Source organism: Epinephelus fuscoguttatus, linkage group LG8 (assembly GCF_011397635.1).
Source record: "Epinephelus fuscoguttatus linkage group LG8, E.fuscoguttatus.final_Chr_v1".
In the NCBI taxonomy this organism is placed as follows: Eukaryota; Metazoa; Chordata; class Actinopteri; order Perciformes; family Serranidae; genus Epinephelus; species Epinephelus fuscoguttatus.
The window spans coordinates 35,557,765-35,579,028 of NC_064759.1; the positions used below are offsets into that span (position 1 = coordinate 35,557,765).

At 40.1% G+C, this 21,264-nt stretch overlaps 1 protein-coding gene across 1 annotated transcript in view; it reads right to left on the reverse strand.

The window, feature by feature from the left end:
* The window catches only part of si:dkey-122a22.2 (uncharacterized), a 32,306-nt gene extending 12,060 nt beyond the window's left edge, over positions 1 to 20,246 (reverse strand). Inside the window, exons 1-7 of the mRNA XM_049584536.1 lie at positions 20,093 to 20,246; positions 19,271 to 19,433; positions 19,016 to 19,087; positions 18,778 to 18,854; positions 18,094 to 18,194; positions 14,642 to 14,758; positions 12,608 to 12,682 (exon numbers count right to left, since the gene is read on the reverse strand). Coding sequence (XP_049440493.1) covers positions 12,608 to 12,682; positions 14,642 to 14,758; positions 18,094 to 18,194; positions 18,778 to 18,854; positions 19,016 to 19,087; positions 19,271 to 19,433; positions 20,093 to 20,152 — 665 coding nt within the window. The 5' untranslated portion in view covers positions 20,153 to 20,246. The remainder of the gene's footprint in view (positions 1 to 12,607; positions 12,683 to 14,641; positions 14,759 to 18,093; positions 18,195 to 18,777; positions 18,855 to 19,015; positions 19,088 to 19,270; positions 19,434 to 20,092) is intronic.
* Between the last annotated feature and the right edge of the window lie 1,018 nt (positions 20,247 to 21,264).

A 21,264-nucleotide genomic window follows, 5' to 3' on the forward strand; every position in this document is an offset into this window, starting at 1 on the left:
TCCCCGCACAACCCTTGTAGGTTTGGGCCCTGGTCAAGATTCATCACAGCAAAAAGTTGATACTGACAGAAACATTACAACCACAAATTTACATGGAGCAAAACACAAGGCCGTCATCCCGTAATCAAATTTAAATTTGTAATGCGCAAGTGTTATATTATTTTACACAAGAAAAAATGGTCTTTAAGTGGTAAAACACAGTGTTGAAACCAGAATAAAACTAGGCGACTGGGCTGCACCACAGACTTAGGCTTGCAACCATTGATGACCATGACCATGCATGTCATGTTGAGTCATGGACTCAAACAAAAGTAATCCCTGTAAATAATCACTTATGACCACCTAGAAGACTGTGGTAGGGTATTTTTCTACAGAGACCCTGCCCTCTGCCTGAATCTTCCTCATTTTCTTCTTATTTTCCTGTGTTTGGGACATTCCTGGGTGCGCAGTTGAGGTCAGAACACAAAAGATTAGCACCCAGAAAATAAGCAGCACACATCCAAGAGAAAGCTAGAAAAATTGCACACACACAGTGCCAAAACAAACAAACAAAAATATAGTGAGGCAAAATGCCAAGCTGAGTGAACGTGGGATTGGCTTCGACTTTGCTGATGATACTGTTTGCAACACTGACAGTTCGTGCATACCTTAAATTGTTGGCGAGTTTTATGGCTATGCACGAAACCAGATTATGATGATGTAAGTATTCACACTGCCATGCTTGTAGTTTAATCGGAGCTGTAGTTTTGTCCGTACTTACAAAGTGATCGTTTTACGTTGTTAAAGTCAAAAAGGCTTCAATTTCTAATAGTAAGTGCTGTAATGAAGTGGATTTGTCTTAGAAAATGTAAACCACAGGAACAGGCTTCATTTTTTCCAGTAAAGCAATATAAGAAATAGTGAATGAGAGATTGCAGAGAGTGGAACAGAGGCAGGCCATGTGACGTCATGACCACTCAGTCAAGATGAACTTAACAACCAGTAACCCAGAGCTTCCCATTACCTGAACCTGTAATGACCAGAAATAGATGACACTATGTTGACTGCGAGACCAACGTCATCAATTCCCTGCTTGGCATGTAAGCGCGCCAACTGCAGTGCAGGTGACAGAACAGTGGAAAAAGTTGGACTAATATAGATTCTAATATAGTTTTTATTTCTATTTATATCACTATTGCTACACCAACAGAAGAGCCTACAGATAAAATTCAGTGTTTCTTACACCAGCAAAGATTTTAAAAGGCAACAAAAAAAACTTTAAACATTGTTCTAGTTTTTAGTATTGCACAAACAGAGACACCTTTTTTTAACATGCTTTATATATGACACAGTAAAACACACTTTTGCAACTCAGATGAAACCTCACATTTTCATCTGACCTTTGTGGAACAGATACAGCCGACCAATTAACACTACCCTGAGACCTATAGTATAAATCATACCAGAGTTATTGCGTTAAGTTTTATGCTCCTGTACTGTACAGTTAGAGCTATTGTACTGTCACATACAAGCAGTTTTATAATAACTTACTTTGAGACAACGACGCTATTGTATGTCGTCACATTTCCTGTACATTATTACAACATATCACTCTTTAAACCATGTGTCCAAACTGTCAACTGCATTTGTTTGTCTACCTTCAGTATTTAGTCTGTTTTGACGTTTGATTTTTTTTAATACTTTTTTAAAATATATTTTTGTAGTTTTGTGGTTGTAACCCCCCCGGTTTCCTTATGGGGATTATTAAACTTCCATCATATTTAGTGCCAATAAAGGGCAGAAAAGTAATTTTTTGAGTGCTGGCAAAGCAAACCACTAAATAGTAATAAACCCTTTACATTCTTTCGTAAAGTAAAAGCATTCTGGTTACATTTTGTTTAATTTATTTAACGTATGATGATTCGTCTTTTTGTGAATGCTCAGCGACACTTGATAAATGTACTCAAACAATAATATAGTATAAAGAAGTGATGCACACCAAGGGCTGTGGTGCGGCCCAGTCACCAGAATAATATGCTGGCATTGTACCTATCTGCAACAACGGATGTGTTACATTTCAGACAAATTATATCACCATTCCTCGTTCAGATTTCATGTGTTTGAGCTGAGTTTCTCAACAGGAGGAGGAGGGTAGATATGTAGGGTATATATACTGTGTATATATACAGTACTGTGTGGAAATATATATATATATATATATATATACAGTACAGGCCAAAAGTTTGGACACACCTTCTCATTCAATGCGTTTTCTTTATTTTCATGACTATTTACATTGTAGATTCTCACTGAAGGCATCAAAACTATGAATGAACACATGTGGAGTTATGTACTTAACAAAAAGCTGAAATAACTGAAAACATGTTTTATATTCTAGTTTCTTCAAAATAGCCACCCTTTGCTCTGATTACTGCTTTGCACACTCTTGGCATTCTCTCGATGAGCTTCAAGAGGTAGTCACCTGAAATGGTTTCCACTTCACAGGTGTGCCTTATCAGGGTTAATTAGTGGAATTTCTTGCTTTATCAATGGGGTTGGGACCATCAGTTGTGTTGTGCAGAAGTCAGGTTAATACACAGCCGACAGCCCTATTGGACAACTGTTAAAATTCATATTATGGCAAGAACCAATCAGCTAACTAAAGAAAAACCAGTGGCCATCATTACTTTAAGAAATGAAGGTCAGTCAGTCCGGAAAATTGCAAAAACTTTAAATGTGTCCCCAAGTGGAGTCGCAAAAACCATCAAGCACTACAACGAAACTGGCACACATGAGGACCGACCCAGGAAAGGAAGACCAAGAGTCACCTCTGCTTCTGAGGATAAGTTCATCCAAGTCACCAGCCTCAGAAATCGCAAGTTAACAGCAGCTCAGATCAGAGACCAGATGAATGCCACACAGAGTTCTAGCAGCAGACCCATCTCTAGAACAACTGTTAAGAGGAGACTGCGCGAATCAGGCCTTCATGGTCAAATAGCTGCTAGGAAACCACTGCTAAGGAGAGGCAACAAGCAGAAGAGATTTGTTTGGCCAAGAAACACAAGGAATGGACATTAGACCAGTGGAAATCTGTGCTTTGGTCTGATGAGTCCAAATTTGAGATCTTTGGTTCCAACCGCCGTGTCTTTGTGAGACGCAGAAAAGGTGAACGGATGGATTCCACATGCCTGGTTCCCACTGTGAAGCATGGAGGAGGAGGTGTAATGGTGTGGGGGTGTTTTGCTGGTGACACTGTTGGGGATTTATTCAAAATTGAAGGCACACTGAACCAGCATGGCTACCACAGCATCCTGCAGCGACATGCCATCCCATCCAGCTTTGCGCTTAGTTGGACGATCATTTATTTTTCAACAGGACAATGACCCCAAACACACCTCCAGGCTGTGTAAGGGCTATTTGACCAAGAAGGAGAGTGATGGAGTGCTGCGGCAGATGACCTGGCCTCCACAGTCACCGGACCTGAACCCAATGGAGATGGTTTGGGGTGAGCTGGACCGCAGAGTGAAGGCAAAGGGGCCAACAAGTGCTAAACACCTCTGGGAACTCCTTCAAGACTGTTGGAAAACCATTTCAGGTGACTACCTCTTGAAGCTCATGGAGAGAATGCCAAGAGTGTGCAAAGCAGTAATCAGAGCAAAGGGTGGCTATTTTGAAGAAACTAGAATATAAAACATGTTTTCAGTTATTTCACCTTTTTTTGTTAAGTACATAACTCCACGTGTGTTGATTCATAGTTTTGATGCCTTCAGTGAGAATCTACAATGTAAATAGTCATGAAAATAAAGAAAACGCATTGAATGAGAAGGTGTGTCCAAACTTTTGGCCTGTACTGTATATATATATATATATATATATGTACACACACACACACACACACACACACATACACACACACACATATATATAGGTGGTATATGGCAGCAGACCAGTAAACAATAAAAGCAGGTATTTTAAATACATGCTGGGACATTTCCAGACATTTGATATTTGGTATTTTGGTATTTTGAGCCAAAACATGACCTTTTCCTAACTGTAACCAAGTGTGTTTTGTGCCTAAACCTAACTATAGCATAGTGACCACATAAAATTGAAAACTGAGACGTAAAGAAATATAAATTTTCAACATATCTGCTATATATGAAATGTATAAATTTAACATATGACAGGCACAAATGTACCATATTGTTGGTTTTCAGAAACCAAATCACTGGAAGTAGATATGAAATTATGGAAAAAGTGTTGCACAAAGGTCAGAAATGCATTTCTCTTTTATTCAGATGGCAATTCATCCCCCAGGCCTTCTGCAAGATTAACAATCATTTTTGTAATTGCTGATTTTGAAGAAGGTCTCAGGGTTGAAAAGTCATGTATTCCAACATGATTATTGTACATTCCATTTTACTACCATATCTGCTTCAGAACTACTCTCATAATGAAACTTAATTGCCATTCGTTTCACTTCAATCATTCAATTTGAACCACTGATCAAATCTGAGATGTGGCAGCTCAGTGGTCTGGAACCAGGATACTTCACTACACTTCATACTATCAAATGGAGACCAGTCATACTTTAGGTACAGCTGCAACGTTAGGTCACGGACAACTTGTCAACTGCCCAAAATGCCAGACAACTACAATATAAAGACAAAAACCTCAGCTCCAAGGTGTACTACCCAGTATGAACACAAGGTGTCATTCTTGCACCACAGCCGATGTCAGGCTGATCCCAGGCTCCCCTGTTTGCGCTCAGCCTTCCTCCCTACATCAATACGATAGATTACACTGGGGTAAATACACAGGGACCGCAGCAGCCCTGATTCATTAGTGGAGTGTAACAGCAATAGTTACGCTTACAGTGGTTCTAATTACAATTAATTGGCATTCCTGGCTCGTCTGGGAGTCTCTGGATGAGGGGGAGGATCTGGGGAGGGAGGGGGCAGCTGAGTCAGGAGAGGACTGAGGGGGGAGGCCGACATACTGGGAGCCATTACAGAACCACACTGTGAAGAATAATGAATTGCACACTGTTGGAGCCTGCAGGGTCAGATACAGCAAACCCTGGTCATACATATGCAGGTTGTACAGTATATATCATATATGGTATATTCCTATGATGGTAATACAGTGTTCTATAATCCAACTCATGTTTCTATCTTCACCTGAAGCTGAATTATCACACAAAGAAAAGAAGACACACATGAAAATTTCCAGTTTTCTTCCTGTTCTTTTCATTTAAACTCAACCAATAGTCCCTGCATCAGACTTCTGTCAAGCAGCATCTCTTTCTATTGTTTCATTTTACGCCCTGCTGTCCTAACTTTTCTTTCTCTCTTTCTTCATTCCTCTATCTCCATCTTTCCCTCCATCCATCCATCCATCCATCCATCCATCCATCCATCGGCCCATGGCCGGGTGATTGCTGCCAATCTCATCCGAGGATCCCTGGAGGGGTTTAGAGCAGAGCTGTGCTCCAGTGGGTTATTGAACGCAGCTCATGGTGAAAGTGAAAGGGCTCTGAGGGGGAGACTGGATATGTCATCACTGGCTGCTACTGTTTACCAATGAAGGAAGAGCAGATGAAGCGCACGTAAATGCTACAAGATTATATAGTGCTGCTTATGGAGTTAAATTAACTACTGTAGCATCCAAGTACTAAAATGTTAAAATATCTCAGCAATATAAGTTGCAGTGAAGACGAAGGGAGAGCAGAGGATGTCAGAGCTGTAAATCTATCCGCTAACAAAGTGCTGTGAGGAGGAATAGAAACACTCTTCTTGTCCCTCATATTAAACCACGGCTGGTTTATAAATCAAACCAAGAGACTCTGAACGGTCGTCAGTCAAAGTGACAGTCATACGCTGCCTGTCATACAGAGCAGGCTCCAGGTGAGCTGCAAAACATGTCTATCTGCTCCACACTGCAGCGAGCTGTGTGTGTGATATGCATACTTACATTATGTACGTGTAGAAATGTTTATGTGATCAAGGCTTTTTGTGCGCCACTGTGTGTGTGTGTGTGTGTGTGTGTGTGTGTGTGTGTGTGTGTGTGTGTGTGAAGGCCTTGCTGAGCATATTAATGACAGGTTGGATGATGAATGGGACAAAAAGTGTCATTGTCATTTGGGTCTCATAACTCAATCAGGGTCCATCCAGGCCTGCAGCCACAGCTGTGAGGCCGACACTGTGATACCCACCTCACACACTCCCCCAGCATCGTCTATCCACACAGACATAAAAAGAGTATGCACCCAATATACTGTGGATTTATGCACCATATAAACTAGAGCAATCTCACTTGGAATTCTTCAGCCACATACCTTAAAAAAGATCCGAACTACAGACTTCGTGTCTCAGCATCAAAGTCAAATTACCACAGAAGTAAAAGAAAAACAAAAAACTATCACTTAAAAGAACGAAGATGCAGAGGGAAGGGATGAGGAGACTTTCAAGTGGTGCTCCTGCGAGGACTGAGTTGCACTAAACACAGTAATTGGTACATTAAAACAGAGAGTTTGCCAATCAATCAGCATTCATTAAATTGGAGGGACCATCCCATTAGACAAGAGCATTCCCCACTGTTTCTGCTCTCTGAGCAAACATATTCCCCATGGGGTAAATTAGTTTTACACTCCACACACTCACTCACACACACACACACACACACACGACTGTAGAGACGGAAGACACACAGACTCACACTGTAAAAAAAAAACAACAGATGTTTCTACCGTTTAAAAAAAAAACTGCGTGGGTTGCTAGATTTGTTGAACTTTTTCTACTTTTATGGTAAAAGAATATTAGTACTTTGATCTCAGTTAAAGTTAGTGGTTGATTTTATATTATCATTATATTATGAGTTTTATCATAAAAAAGAAATGCTAGTTTGCAATAGAATTAACAAGAAATATGCTAAATTCCTTTTTTTTAATACAAAAGATTAAAGAATTATCGGTGGTTCCTTTAGTTAGATTTATTATGACCTTTAATGGCATTTGTCTAATTCCAGCTGGAATCTCTGACCAGTGATGATTGTTCTAAAATACAATATATGGCAACATATATGGCAACAAATGTGTCGACATGTTATTCATGGTTTGGGCTTGGTACAAAGACAATTAACATTTGTATTCAATGTGATTTTTTTTCTTGATTACTCAAATGCTGTCAGAAAATAGTCAAACATTCCCATTACATTTTCCTAAAGCCCACGGTGACATCTTCTTAGGTCATGTGACAGGTGTACCAGTTTGGACAAACCACAGCAAGGCCTGTTGTTAGCCGTTTCTGCGATCTACGATTCCTCTCTGCAATATTTGAAACTGACCTGCTCACAAATCAGTGCACAGATGCTCATGACAAGTGGTCCTCAAACTTTGTTCAATAACTTACCCCCTTTTAACTATTTTTTCAGCTGAGTACCACCTGACTAATGCATAACATTTTTGGTAGAAACACACAGTTACTGGGTAAATGTGAACAAGTTGTGTTTGTTGCAGCTATTGACAGTTTATGGCAGTTAATGACTGCATTGAAAATAGGAGTAGTGAATATAAATGGGGTTTATCAAACTCACATTTACACTTTTTAATGAACTTATTATGTTATAATACTCCTGCAGTACTCCAGTGTACCCCTAGGGCTACATTTCTACTGAAGAGCACAAACACCTGGCATATACATTTCCAATAGCTGCTTCACAATAAAAGTCCCTCCCACTGGTTTACCAAAAGACAACTTCATCATCATTTTTTGTAGAGCGCTTTGCCCTCTATCAATAACAGTACAGTAATGACATGAAAGTGCAGGTAGAGAGAGAGGAGGGAGATGACATGCAACAAAAGGTCCCCAGCTGAAAGCTAACCAGGGACATTAGTGGTTAATTGCCTATGCCTAAACTCCTCAGTCAACAGGACACCTCTGCAGAAGAAAAACTTTTAATGTAAAGCAGCAGCAGGAAATGTTTGCATCAGCAGTAATTTAAAGGTCTAGTGTGTAGGGTTTAGTGGCATCTAGTGGTGAGGTTGCACATTGCAACCAACTAAGACTTCTCTCGTGTGCCGAGTGTGTAGGAAAACTATGATGGGCTGATGTGTTAACACGAATAACCCTATCTGGAGCCAGTGTTTGGTTTGTCTGTTATGGGCTACTGTAGAAACAACAACAAAAATATGATTCTTATTTTCAGGTGATTACACACTGATTGAAACATAGCTATGAATATTATATTAATTTCTGTTAATACATCCCTTAAATCCCACACACTGGACCTTTTAATGCAACTCCAATACAGCTGAAATGCTAAGTAAACAGTAATGAGGCTACTATTATAAAGCAGAATTAGTTTGAAGCTACAAAAAAACTGCAAGCTGACCACAGAGAAACTAAAAACAGAGCTTCCTCTCTAGTCACCAACACAGACACACTTGTGATAGGCCGATCCGTTAAGCCCAAGATACAGTTTGTTTGAGGACGGGGAGACGGTCCCCAAGTTTGCCACCATCGGCCCTAGTACCATGTGGGACTATAACAGCGTGACTTGGTGCAACTATACCCTGCTGTGGGAACACAGTTAATGTGGAGTGAGCCAGTAAAGTGAAAACATGACGTATGTTCCTAGGGGAAATCTGAATGTCCCAACATACAATAACATTTTAGACAAAAGTGTGCTTTGATGTTGCAGCAACAGTTTGAGAAGCACTCCTTCCTGTTTTAACATGACAATGTCCCCATGCACAAAGCAGCCAGAGCCCTGACCTCTACTCCATTCAACACCTTGGGAATGAAGTGGAACTCTGAATGTCACTCAACAACAATAACTGACCTCAATAATGCTCTTGTGGCTGAAAAGGTGCTGTCATAACAGTGTTGATAGCTTTGGAGTGAGAGGTTCTTCAACCACATATGGGTGTTTTTATAATCTCTTTGCTTACTTTTGGTCATGAGGTGTGTGTTTCATCCTAGTAATGAAACAAAGTAAGCCGATGCAAGGGATGCTGTACATACATAGTAAGGAGTTATGCTGAAATGTGGGGAATGTTCCTGTCTGTATTCGAGTGGAGAGATGCAATGCCTCCACTGCTTGAGCTGGTGAAACAAAGACTGACAGCACTGAGTGACTCAAACCAATGGCTCTCATCCAGAGTGTAATTTGTCCAGACGTACACTGGGGCTTCTCCTAATCTCTGATGCTAGACCCACTGCTTGATTTTTCATCAAGCAGCATTATCTTTGCCCGCCAGGAAATGAGACACATGCTGCATCGTCTGCAGAGGAAAATCCCAAATCAGAAAGTTGACCCCTTACAACAAGTGCACACGAGCAAATGCCTACACACGCGGACACGCACATAAACACAAGAACGCCATTCTCGGGAGATGGTGGCAATTCATTTTGTAAGATCTAACAGAACTAATTTTGGGAGTGAGCCTCTGTTAATGAGTGGCTCTTTGATGTGTAAATCCTTGGGTCCCAGTGCAAAGCTGATACAGTCTCCCCACAATCCTGCTCAGGTGCAGCCCTGTTCCCCTCTGCAGTACTTATCTTGTGCACCGAATACTGTAACACTTCTGACAGCCTCACTAAAAAAAAAAAAAAAAAAAAAGAAGAGGAAAATAAGCACATTGACGAATGCCATTGGCAAAAGGATGCCGTGATGCGTAGAGTTGTGCTGCATCTCCTCTGTCTTCATACTGTATACGTCATTCCTGTTTCTATTTTCACTCTCCCATGGACGTCAGACACCGATGATAAAATTATTTTTTACGCCGTAAATGTAAGTCTTTGGTTCGTTTCATTTCTCTATTGCTTCTCCACAGAATAATTGGATTGTGGCTGCACTGTCATGTACTCAGTGAAATGAATGCCTATTAATCAGAGGATAATTGGACACATACTCCTGATAAATGGTGCTGCTCCACTTTGAGTCACGTACAAATTAGGCCATTTTAAGGGATCCATTTCTTATCTGGCTTGACTCATGCTTATATAAGATGTGAGCTAATACTGGTGGACGGAATTACAGATGCACCAAGTCATGGAGTCATGCCCAAAATGAGATTACTTGATTTTAGTTGATTTTTCCTTCCCTCTGTAATGTGAACTCCTGGTTCTGGGTGACATCACAAAATATACTATGTGAACAGAAATATAGTTTTTAACCTCTTTTAAAACCACTTTGCTACCATTGATAAAACTTCCGAAGGAAATATTAACTGCAACAGAAAATAGTAAATATACCATGGGGGCATAAAAGCAGTTGACACTATTGACCATGGCTTACAGTTTTCACACTCCTAATTAAGTATCTAACTTATACATAGGTATTAATATCTTCAAATGACTCATAAAAAGTCTAGTGTGTAGGATCTAGCGGTGAAGTGCAAAACTGAAACTTTTCCTATGTGCCAATTGTGTAACAGAACTACAGTGGCCAAGGGAAAAACATGAATGGTCCTATCTTGTGCCACTGTTTGGTTTGTCCCTTCTGGGTGACTGCAGCACAACATGACAAACTCCATGCAAGAGGACCCGCTCCATGTATAGATATAAATGGCTCTAAGGTTACAAAAATATGATTCTTAATTTCAGGTGATTATAAACTAATGAAAACATAGTTATAAATATTGTGTACCATTTCAGCAAATAGATGCCCCTAAATCCTACACACTGAACCTTTCATTGAATTTTTGAAGGTTACTTTTGGGGTTCCTCAAGGCTCAATGATAGAACCACTATTGTTTATTTTACAAAAAAATAAAAAATACAAATACTAAAACAGTGAAATCCATGTTTTTTCATTGAATTTAGGATTATTGCAGAAAATAAGCTCTGTGGCAAACAAGCGTTTATGAAACTTACATGTTTTTCCAACAAGACAATCTTCACAATGTAAAAGAATTAAAGAGCTAACGTTAGGCTATAAATGATCTACACCACAGTCCCTTGACGTAACGCCAACCCCACAGCGAAGCTCAAAAGCCATGTTCGGCATGATGACATTCTGTATTTCATTTGACCCCTTGTTAGTAGCAGTATCTTTTAAGACACCTAAATGCTTCAAAATTCACAAGTGGGATATTTACTGACATGTTTTAGGTTGTAGAAAAAAAACTGAAAGTCTCTTAAGCTTGTGTTGACCACAGGTCTTATTTTAAGCATCGAACCAAGAGCCCATTTAAAAAGCCCATTGACTTTAAGACGAGGGGACCCACAGTGCTAAAATGCTACTGTAACACATTTCTTGATTTTAGGACTAATTCCTGGGGCACTCTATGTTGATTTGAATGAGAATGTCCATTCTGCTGTTGCTATATTTCTATGCTACTCTACTACTTCACTTACTGTGTTCAAGTATGGGTAATTACTTATAAAAGAAATACAAATCCAATTGTATACTACCAAAAAGGTAAATTTATTTCTTAACAGGAGTAGCGAGGATCTGAACACGTAGCACACTTTGTAGCTTTAAAATTGAATATAACGGACAAATGGAAAAATATATGATAAGAAGAGCAATATCTTGATTTTCATTGAGAGGAATTATTATTCTCTTTATGTTTTTTCACATCTTTTAATCACAATTTTAATGTTTAATTCTTTACAAAAGAAAAAAAAATCAAATGATAGACACTGCTGTCTTAAGATAAAAATATCTAATGGGTTTTGAACAAAAAAAAAAAGCCTTCTGATCTGCTTTGTAAGTGAAAAAACAAACACTACAGATACACTCCAGAGATTTGTTTATTATGTAGCCACTGCTGCTAGGCTGTCAGTGACATCTAAAAGATTAGCATGGTTTGCTAAATTATATAACTGATAAATTATGGTCTCTTCAGCAGTGAAATACCTTTAAGGCTTACACATGACACGCTTTACTTATAAACAATCTGAGATACTGTTAATATTGCATAATTGACACTTCTACCAATCAACATTCCTCCTCCACTCACACTCCCAGTTATCATTAATAACAACCCGACCCCTGTATGATAATTAATGCATAATGAGATATATGCTGTGACAATGACTACCACTTGACATATATCTCGCCTGGAGGATTAAAGCAGTGTTATTACACTTTCTGTCACTCAGTCCTGAGCACCGCTGAAACCCTCGCGCTCCCCTCATCTGTTTCATGCTAAAAGAGTGTGATCAGCTAATGAGTTTCTTTGGCCTCCAATTAATCATGCTAATGAGCCCCACCCAGCAAAGATAATCAACTACTCTCACCATAAAAGCCAATAAGGGAAGAGTTTGGAGCTTCACTTGTGAAACATGCTTGCGTCTCTGCCTCCACTCTCCTCATCCTAATCCTCTTTCTTGATACATTTCCCTTTTTACTTCTCCTCTTCCCTGCCTCTCGCTTTTTATCTGCTCCTCTCTGCCCTTCAGAGCTCCTTATCGTCCTCTCTGCTCCTTTCCACGCTCCTCTTTTCTCAATCTTCTTTTCCATTCCACTTTTTTCACATCCCTCTCTAGTTTCTGCTTCTTCAACATCTCTCCATCTTCTCTCTTCCATTTTCATCCCCTGCTCCTGCCTCCTTTCCTCTCCTGTTTTTTTCCCCACAGTCCTGCCCTCCCTACACCCGAGAAACCAGCTATAAACTCACCAGTACTCTTTCCACTGTTCATCCTCAAAAACGTCCTCTGGGATGGGATCAATCAGCACCAGGTCTGACACTTGCCTGAGGACAAAGAGAGGACACACACTCAGATGAAGCAAGACTCATTGACTACCCTTGTCCACTTTACCCTCCTGGCCCAGGCCGTAATGAGTGTGAGATAGATGGTGTCATCCCGTCTGTCTTCCTGTAGATTCGTTGGTCCTCTGTCCCCACAGACAGATGACCACACATCAGCTACACCAGTTCCAGGGGCAATATTTCCATTTGGAAAGGTGTCATCCACTCACCACTACTTAATTTTCTCCCTTAACGGCAGCAGCATCATGCCTGATTAAATACTAAATCTTTCATCCCTGGTACGGGCTACTTGTCACGTTAATCACTACGTTAACTCTGAGATGGCTGAGTTATAGGGGATGATGGGAATGGACACTGGAATATATTTCTTTAAGTGTGACTTTGGGAGGCACTGTAAACCATATTATATATATCCAGTATGCAGTGCCTCCCAAACTCACCAGCTCTATTAGGTAGTGATCAATTCACTGATTGGTTAGACACATAAAGAATATGTCTGGTATATCATTATATCAACAAATCCAACCAAAAAGCATTAAAAACATCAATGAGCCACTCTGTTGCATTGGGTGACATGTTCCTTCATTACCATGAACACACACACTTAAGTTTATTCAACCTCACATACACCATCCTGCTGCCAGAAATACATAGGCTTAGGCTGTGGCTCTGTCTGAAACAGAGAATGAAGCTCAGGCTGAGCCTGTGTCGTGTCCTATGGCTTAGCTTAGGCTCTGGACACAGGCTCAGCCAGAGCCTAAGCCACAGGACACGTCACAGGCTCAGCCAAAGCTTCACTCACTGTTTCAGCCTCAGTCACCCTCCATTCAGACACCTACCTATGTAATGTAGCTCTGTCTGATCGACTTTATCTGTTCTGATCAGTCACACATGCAAACGTGTTGAGGGTGAGGTTGAAGCAAAACAAACAATTCCTCAAAATCCTCCCAGATCCATCTTCTTACAATTGCTTTATATTCCAAATAAAAATGTGAATACTGGGGTGTCTGTAGCATAGTGGATAGTGCCAGCGCCCCATGTACAGAGGCATTGCCTCACTGCAGCAGCCGCAGGTTCGAATCCGACTCGCAGCCCTTTGCTGCATGTCAGTCCCCACTCTCTCTCTGTCTCCCCATTTCACTCTCTGTCCTGTCAATAAAGGCAAAAAGCCCATATAAATAATCTTTAAAAAAAAAAGTGAATACTTTCATTTTTTTTACTTGTTTTATTTTGTGTTTTATTCTAGGCTTAGATTATGACAATGTTATGAAATTTGGACTCTACGTGCTCATTTTCAAATTAATGTTGTTAAACAAAATATTGAACTGAAATAAACTGAGAATAAAATTTCCAAAACTTTAAGCAGCCATTGTTTGTTTTAATCTGAACGTTCCACCTTTAGTTCACCTCACACCTTCGGATGACGGCAGTCTACACTACACCTTGAAAATGTCTGCTTTAACACAGCTGACACAATAAAACACATATGTTTAATATATCAGTATTTTCTCAGTAACAAGTGCAACAAATGGTATTTTAGCATATTTTAGGTTTAACTGTCTGCCTGTGTTGTATTTTAAAACATTTTTCTTTCATTTATATAAAACAGACTCTAAACCGATTGACTTTGCATTAACCACATTTTTATAAGTTATTTAAACCAAATTTAAGAGCAGAGCCACTCCGGAAGTGTTAGAGCACTGATGCATTATAGCTGCCTGAAGAGTAAACAGTTTTAAATAAGCAGTTTTATAGATGTAATTTGGCACAAAGTTACAAATTGCAGTTCTGTAAAGTTAGGGGACTCATAAGATACAGGTAATAACAAGGCTCCTCAGGAGCAATAGATGATATTATACAACTCCCTTCACAGGATGAGTAGTACCCGTCATGACAAGACCTTTATGAGTATAAATGGCATTTTCATGAAACAATACTTACACATCATGAATGTGGCTATAAAACCTGCCATTGAGTGTGCCAAGCTCAGAGCCCACCAGGATGAAGGGCTTGGCTATTCCAGCAGCCTGCAGGAGTCGGTGCAGATCATCCACCATCCTGGAAAACAGCAACACTCATTTGTCTCGGCACAAAACCAGGACGAGCTGCAAACTGGGCCAGCAGGTTTATTTATTCAGCTAGGTGGGACTAGGTCTCATCATTAATCTCATTAATTTCTAATCTACTTGTTCAAAGGTTTATCAGGAGTCATATTGAAAAGCAAAGATAACCTAAGAGGAAAATTAGAGTTTCTAAAAAGAGACACAAAAATAAACTGCAATGCTAAAACCCAAATGACTGCATAAAGGAGGGGACTGCTGGCTCCTTTTCACTGCAACACAGGCAAAAAACAATCACAAGCAAACTTCTATCATCGGAGGGAGCATCATCATTACATGAGATGCAGCAGCTCCTATCTGAGAGCCATCTGCTGTCCTGGGTTTGTTGTGCTAATAAATCAAACCAGATGTGTCACACTGAAATGAAGAGTTTTCACAAGACTCCCAGGGTTAAGGTTAGGTAGTCATCAAACTCCTTGAGATATTGAATTCTGGGATATTGATTGCTTGCATCCCAAATGGGCAGCTGCCTGCGTCCTGGGCCAGATGCCAAGGTAAACTAGACTGCTGACCACTGGTGAACGACACCAGCTCATCCCTGAGGCAGATTTAAGGTTTGAAAAACATGTTATGATGTCAAATGCAAGAAGATTAGAACCCGATCCCACGACAGTGTGAGGCTGGGGAGAGCTATGGTGTGTTCAGCAGGGGAAGGCACGCAGTGTCCACATATCAGTCTGTGCTGGCTGCAACATGAATGAGAAATCCCAAACGGCCACTTCATCATGGAAATATTGAACCCCAGTGGATAATTACTGTGCAGTGGTAAATAATGCAAAAGTGAATGTGATGTGTGTTACTGCACTGAGTGTGGTGTAGCTCTAGGGTTGGTCTGTAGCTTGTGTGACAGTCTGATAGATCTATTGCAGAAACAACTAACTGATCAATGAAAAATCAATCAACATACTCACAATGACGATGCATGCTAATGTTAAACAGGCATTATTTTACTATTTTCACCTTCTTAGTTTAGCATGTTAGCATGCTAACATTTGCTACTTAATGCTTAATGTTAAGTACAGCCGAGGCTGATGGGAATCTCATTAATTTTGCAGGTATTTCATTATAAACCAAAGTCAAACATCTGACTTTATAATGGTGCTGGTTAAAAAATTAGGCGGTCACCAAAATTCATCCTTGGGAAGCCATGAATTTTATGTCAATCCATCGAAGAGATGATGAGATATTTCCAAAAATTACAAAAATTGGCTTGATTCAGTTTCTCACTGGTAAGAATCTGTTGATTTGTTCTGTTCTTTATCTTTATACATAGGCGGCGCTGGGGGGGAAGCCCATAGCTCCCCCAAGAAATTCTCATTTTTTCACTGTCACTGAATAAAATTGTTTTTGTTCAATTGTGTGACATTATCTGATGGTCATATTATTAATAGGCTATTTATGAATAGGCTAATGCATCAATTAGCGAATGTACCATAAATAATGTATTATCGGGTGCCTGATAATACATTATTAACGGTAGGTCCTGCCCAAACGCAGCACCTGACCCCCCGCCAGGTTGAAGTGATTGCGGAAACAGTGTGGCGGGCGCTTTGATGAAAAAATGGAGCGATTCTTGGTCCCTAAGCGGCCTCGTGTGATCAACCAGGATCAACCAATTCAACCAAATAGCAGGAGGACCAAAGATCTGGATGCAGATAAAATCATCAATGCCTTTGCAAGCAATCACAATAACAGACACATCGTTCTCCTGTAAAGACGTCCACACTGTGTGGTCCCTCTAATTCCACAATGTGCATGATTTTTTGTTGATTTGGACTCTGCATGCTTATATTGGTAGGCTATATCCACAACTCCTTAGCACCTCCAATTAATAGTCAAGCCCCCCCTAGCACCTCCAGGAAAATCAGGTGCCGCCGCCACTGTTTTTATGACCTAAAGATCTTTCGGTTTGGACTGACACAACCAATACAAAAACATATTTAGGGCTCAAGGAAATACATTTTTCCCTCAACTGTCATGCTATTTATCAACTAGATTGTCTTGTGTGAGTTGCCAAGTGTTGGAGATATCAGCCATAGAGATGTCTGCCTTGTCTCACATATAATGGAACTAGATGGCACTCGGCTTGTGGTGCTCAAAGTGCCAAAAAAATACACGTGAAATACTGATCAGCAATGCCTCTTCCCATAAATCATGACAGGGTTACTCAAGATAATCCACAGACTTTGATGCAAGCCGTTTCATGTAGGAACTATTTTCTTTACAGCGAACTACACCCACCAATCGTATCACTGAGAAGGAAGCGTGCATCTACCGCTAGCTTATGTAGCACAACTGAGCTAGCTAACATTACAGCTCAGCTGAGGAGGATGTTGTTAATGTTTACATCTCACGCTGTCACATACACAAGCCTCTTGTCCATGAGTAGATGCATGTTTCTGTTTGCACAGTGATACAGTTGGCAGGTAAAGTTCATTAGAGAAAAAATAGATCCTACATGGAACTGCTCACAACCAGGTCTGTGGATTTCTTGAATAACGGGGCCATGAAGACACTGCTATTGAGTTTTCATCACAATTTTGTTTTAGCTTTGAGCACCACAAGCCAAGTGCCATCTAGTTCCATTATACTGGAGAGAAGGCAGACATGTCTACAGCTGAAATCTCCAACACTTGGCAACACACAAAAACATTTTGTGTGTTTGGAGGTGAACTGTACCTTTAACAGATTAATTTAAAAAAAATTCCAGATGAATGGATAATAAAATAGTTGCTGTTCCCGATAGTCGTCCTTTGAGCTGTTAAGCTCACACAAAAAACTGTCTTGGTTGTTATATAGACATTACATGAATTATGACAGTCATCAGCAGTTTTTGTTGATGAAGGGGAGGAATATGACTTGCTGTATCTCCTCCTACAAAAATATCTGGCACAGCCCAAAATATTTTTCCTCCTGCAGCCTTGGTGACACAATCATTACAAAAGGCATATGTCAACCAAAGAACTCTCCAAAGTAGATTTTGGCTACCTGCAGTCAGTACTTAACAGACCCAGATTCATCTGCACCAGGTCTCATTCAACATTTCCACAAATTAATTTTACACACTCAGCTACAACAGATAAATAAGACAGATGGCCCTGCAGGTGTAAAACAGCCCACTCGTTCATTCAGATCACATTGTGGCAGTGATAGCACCAATTAGAAACAATGACATTGTGTTTACAGTGTAGAATTTGTGTACAGCAGAAAAATGCCAACCTACATTTTAAATGTTACACTCAAAATGACTGCCAACTTAAGTAGTATACTGACCGTCCAGTTGTTGACATCCCCCAAACTTTCTCAGTTCCTGTGGTTTCATTCTGCATCAACCGCTTGCTGAAGCCCAGTCCCATTCTGTCATAGGTACAGACCTGAGCAGTGTGACAAACAGGATCATCACAAGTTTATGGGAATTTTTCAATAACATCATGTTCTCAATAAGGACTCAGCTCCACACTATCCTGTGAAGGTCCTTTAAAAATGCATGATGGCAAAGTAACATTGAAAAATAAGAGGTGGTGTACACAGTGCACTGTAAGTTTGTTTTTGTAACTGCTTATGTGATTCAGTTGTTAGGATGTATCTAGGCCCTTTCCCAACAAGCCTGTGACCTCATTTGGGTCACATTTCAGACAAACAACATGGGGCAGGCTGTCAGCCCAGACTTTCTGCTGTACTGAGTCCTTGTTGAGCAGAGAGGACGTGGCAGAGCCACTGCAAGGACTGTCCCTACATGACCCTGACAACAAACAACACTGCTGCATTAGTAGTAACTGACTCTAGACAAAGTTCACCACAGTGGATCTTCTTAGTCAAAGGCAAAAGCAATGTCAGTGTACTAATTCACCTGCATGAGATATATTCACCTGAGGTATGTTGTTCAGTTCTGATGAGCCCACTTGTTTTAACATAGCCATTCAATACAATTCATGCTAATTGTGTCAGTTCACTCACCGTTGTTAGCGTGGCCACAGTTTCTTGGACATGCAACCAAACATCTGAGGACATTCCAGCTGGTGCATCAAGTATGACTTAAGAAAGGGAAACAAACTGGTTAGGTTGGGCTCAGCAAAACAACACAAACAAGCCTCACAGACACTGAAGCATGTGCCAGAAAATATTCATCCTGTTTCATAACTTAAACGAAAACCAGTCATGGCAGAACATAAAATACTGTCATAAGATTTATTACCAGCTGGTTGTCCTTTTCCTTTACACAAAAGGTGCATCTTTTGACCCAAACCAACATCAACAATCTGGCCATCTGGATGTAAGAGGGAAAAGGACAGAACAACAACAGACTTTGAAAACTTAATAGAAAAAAGTACTGACAGTCTCCCACTAGAGACAGTCTAATCAACACATTTAATTAATATGTTAAAAACGTTTTTTAAGTTGATATGAAATCAATTTGAAAGAGCAATGACTTTGCCTAAGATAAGAGTACCTTTAGGCATGAGCATCTGTCCTTCTCTCTGCAGCGATGCATAGTTGAGGAAGGGAGGGATGAAGATGATCAAGAGTAAACACTTTCCAGTGGTCATGAGCACAGAGCCGTAAGACGCTCTGCCTTCAGTTACAGCTTGGCTGTGCAATTTTTTATCCCGATCCTAATTCATGTAGAAAAGAAAATGCAATGTTAAGTCACACATTGACCTGTTGGAAAACATTCATATTTTTTTACATACAGTATATATTCATACATACGTTTCAACTGTACATGTATGATATCATTTCAGCAATTTCAGTTTCCTTGTCCTGCGATAATATTCGGTTGTTATCACAACCCTAAAGGTTGCATGAGGGCATCAGGGTGACCATAGTGTGTTGTGGTAGACGATTAATCTTTCCCCAGGTAACTGACATATATCGTTGTTGTTTTATTGCTCTGGATGCATGCCGAATTAAAGAACAGTTATTAACATTTGTTACAAAATCGATTCCAAAGAGGTTTAGAGGTGAGTGAGCTGTAAATACGCAAAAAGGTGTTAAAATCGCAGTTTTTTGAAGGACGTGCGGTTATTCTTCTCTGGGTAGAAAACTGGGGGATAATGTCGCATACTGTGTCATACTCCAGATAAAGTTAGCAGTGTAAAATCAGTATAAGAGCAGGAAGACGTCAATAGTAGCCCTTTATCTGAAAGAACAAGGACTGGCGAACAGATTAACTATTTGCTCTTGGAGTCAGTCAGCTAATGTTGGCTAACAGAGATCTGCTGTCACATGTACAGTAGCTATCAGCAGCTGGGTGTCGTTAACGTTGCATTACCTTTTTATCATCATTGACACGTTCATTGTTTGATGCTTGAGCTTCCGTTCTTCTACGCATTATGAAATGATGTGTTGTAATCAGCTGTAATAGTTCACAAACTGTGCAGAATCATGTACACAATGAATGAAATAGTAGCAACTTCCTGGTGGTAGTACAGAAGCCGACAGGAAACAAACTTTCCCTTGCGCGTTGCGCTGCTGTTACCATCTACCACAGCACATTGTGCTCAGTGTGTACTTTAACATTTATCAGTCTTTTCCTTACTGTTATTTATGAATTACCTTACTTTTATATTTACAGCTCATATTCCTGGTTGTGTTTACTGACGTCCTTTTAATTCATTTCACTGTCAAAACGAATAAATCAAGTTTTAATGTCATCAATAATTTTTTAATGTTGTCAATTACTGTATATTTAATATTCATAACATATCAATCATTGATTGATTCATCTGGTTGTTTCACCTCTTCAGTATATATCGTTCTGCCAGGCACACACATGATAACAGCAGTACAACTACTGGCCTGCAGGGGTCACTGTACCCTACAAACCAATCCTATATTCTACATCACAATGTATTGCACTCAACAGCAAACACTGCGGGGTTAATATTACATGGGCTCATTATCAACATTTATATAATGCCCTGATATAACTACAGGTCAATGACTAAACACATGGAAAACTTAGACTGCATCTTAATATAACCAAATGACGATAATCAGGAATTGGGGCTGTGACTGCATGTCCTCTACTCCTCTCAGAACAAACACTCATCATGTATGATAACACATTTATGGTGGGCAGGACAGCTGCTACCGAGACAAGTAATATATGCAAATTGCTGTTTTTATGCAGTCATACATGTGTGGCGCGTCAAAGAGTGCTGGTTTGCGTCATTCGGGGACTGTGACATCCATACTAATGAATTCTGCATCATTCACACAGACTTTCACACGGCACTTGTTGTGAATTGGGCCTGCAGTTTGGCTGTGCTCCACGTCTGTAATCACCCGCACATTTCACACACCAGGGAGACATCAGATAATAAAGCCTAATGGTTTTAGGAAAAGATTCAAGTTTTAGGCAACAACAGAAACACGTCATCAGAGAGGGAATATGAGACCTTTTTTTTTTTCATTCACAATCCTGAGTCCAGTAGCTGTAAA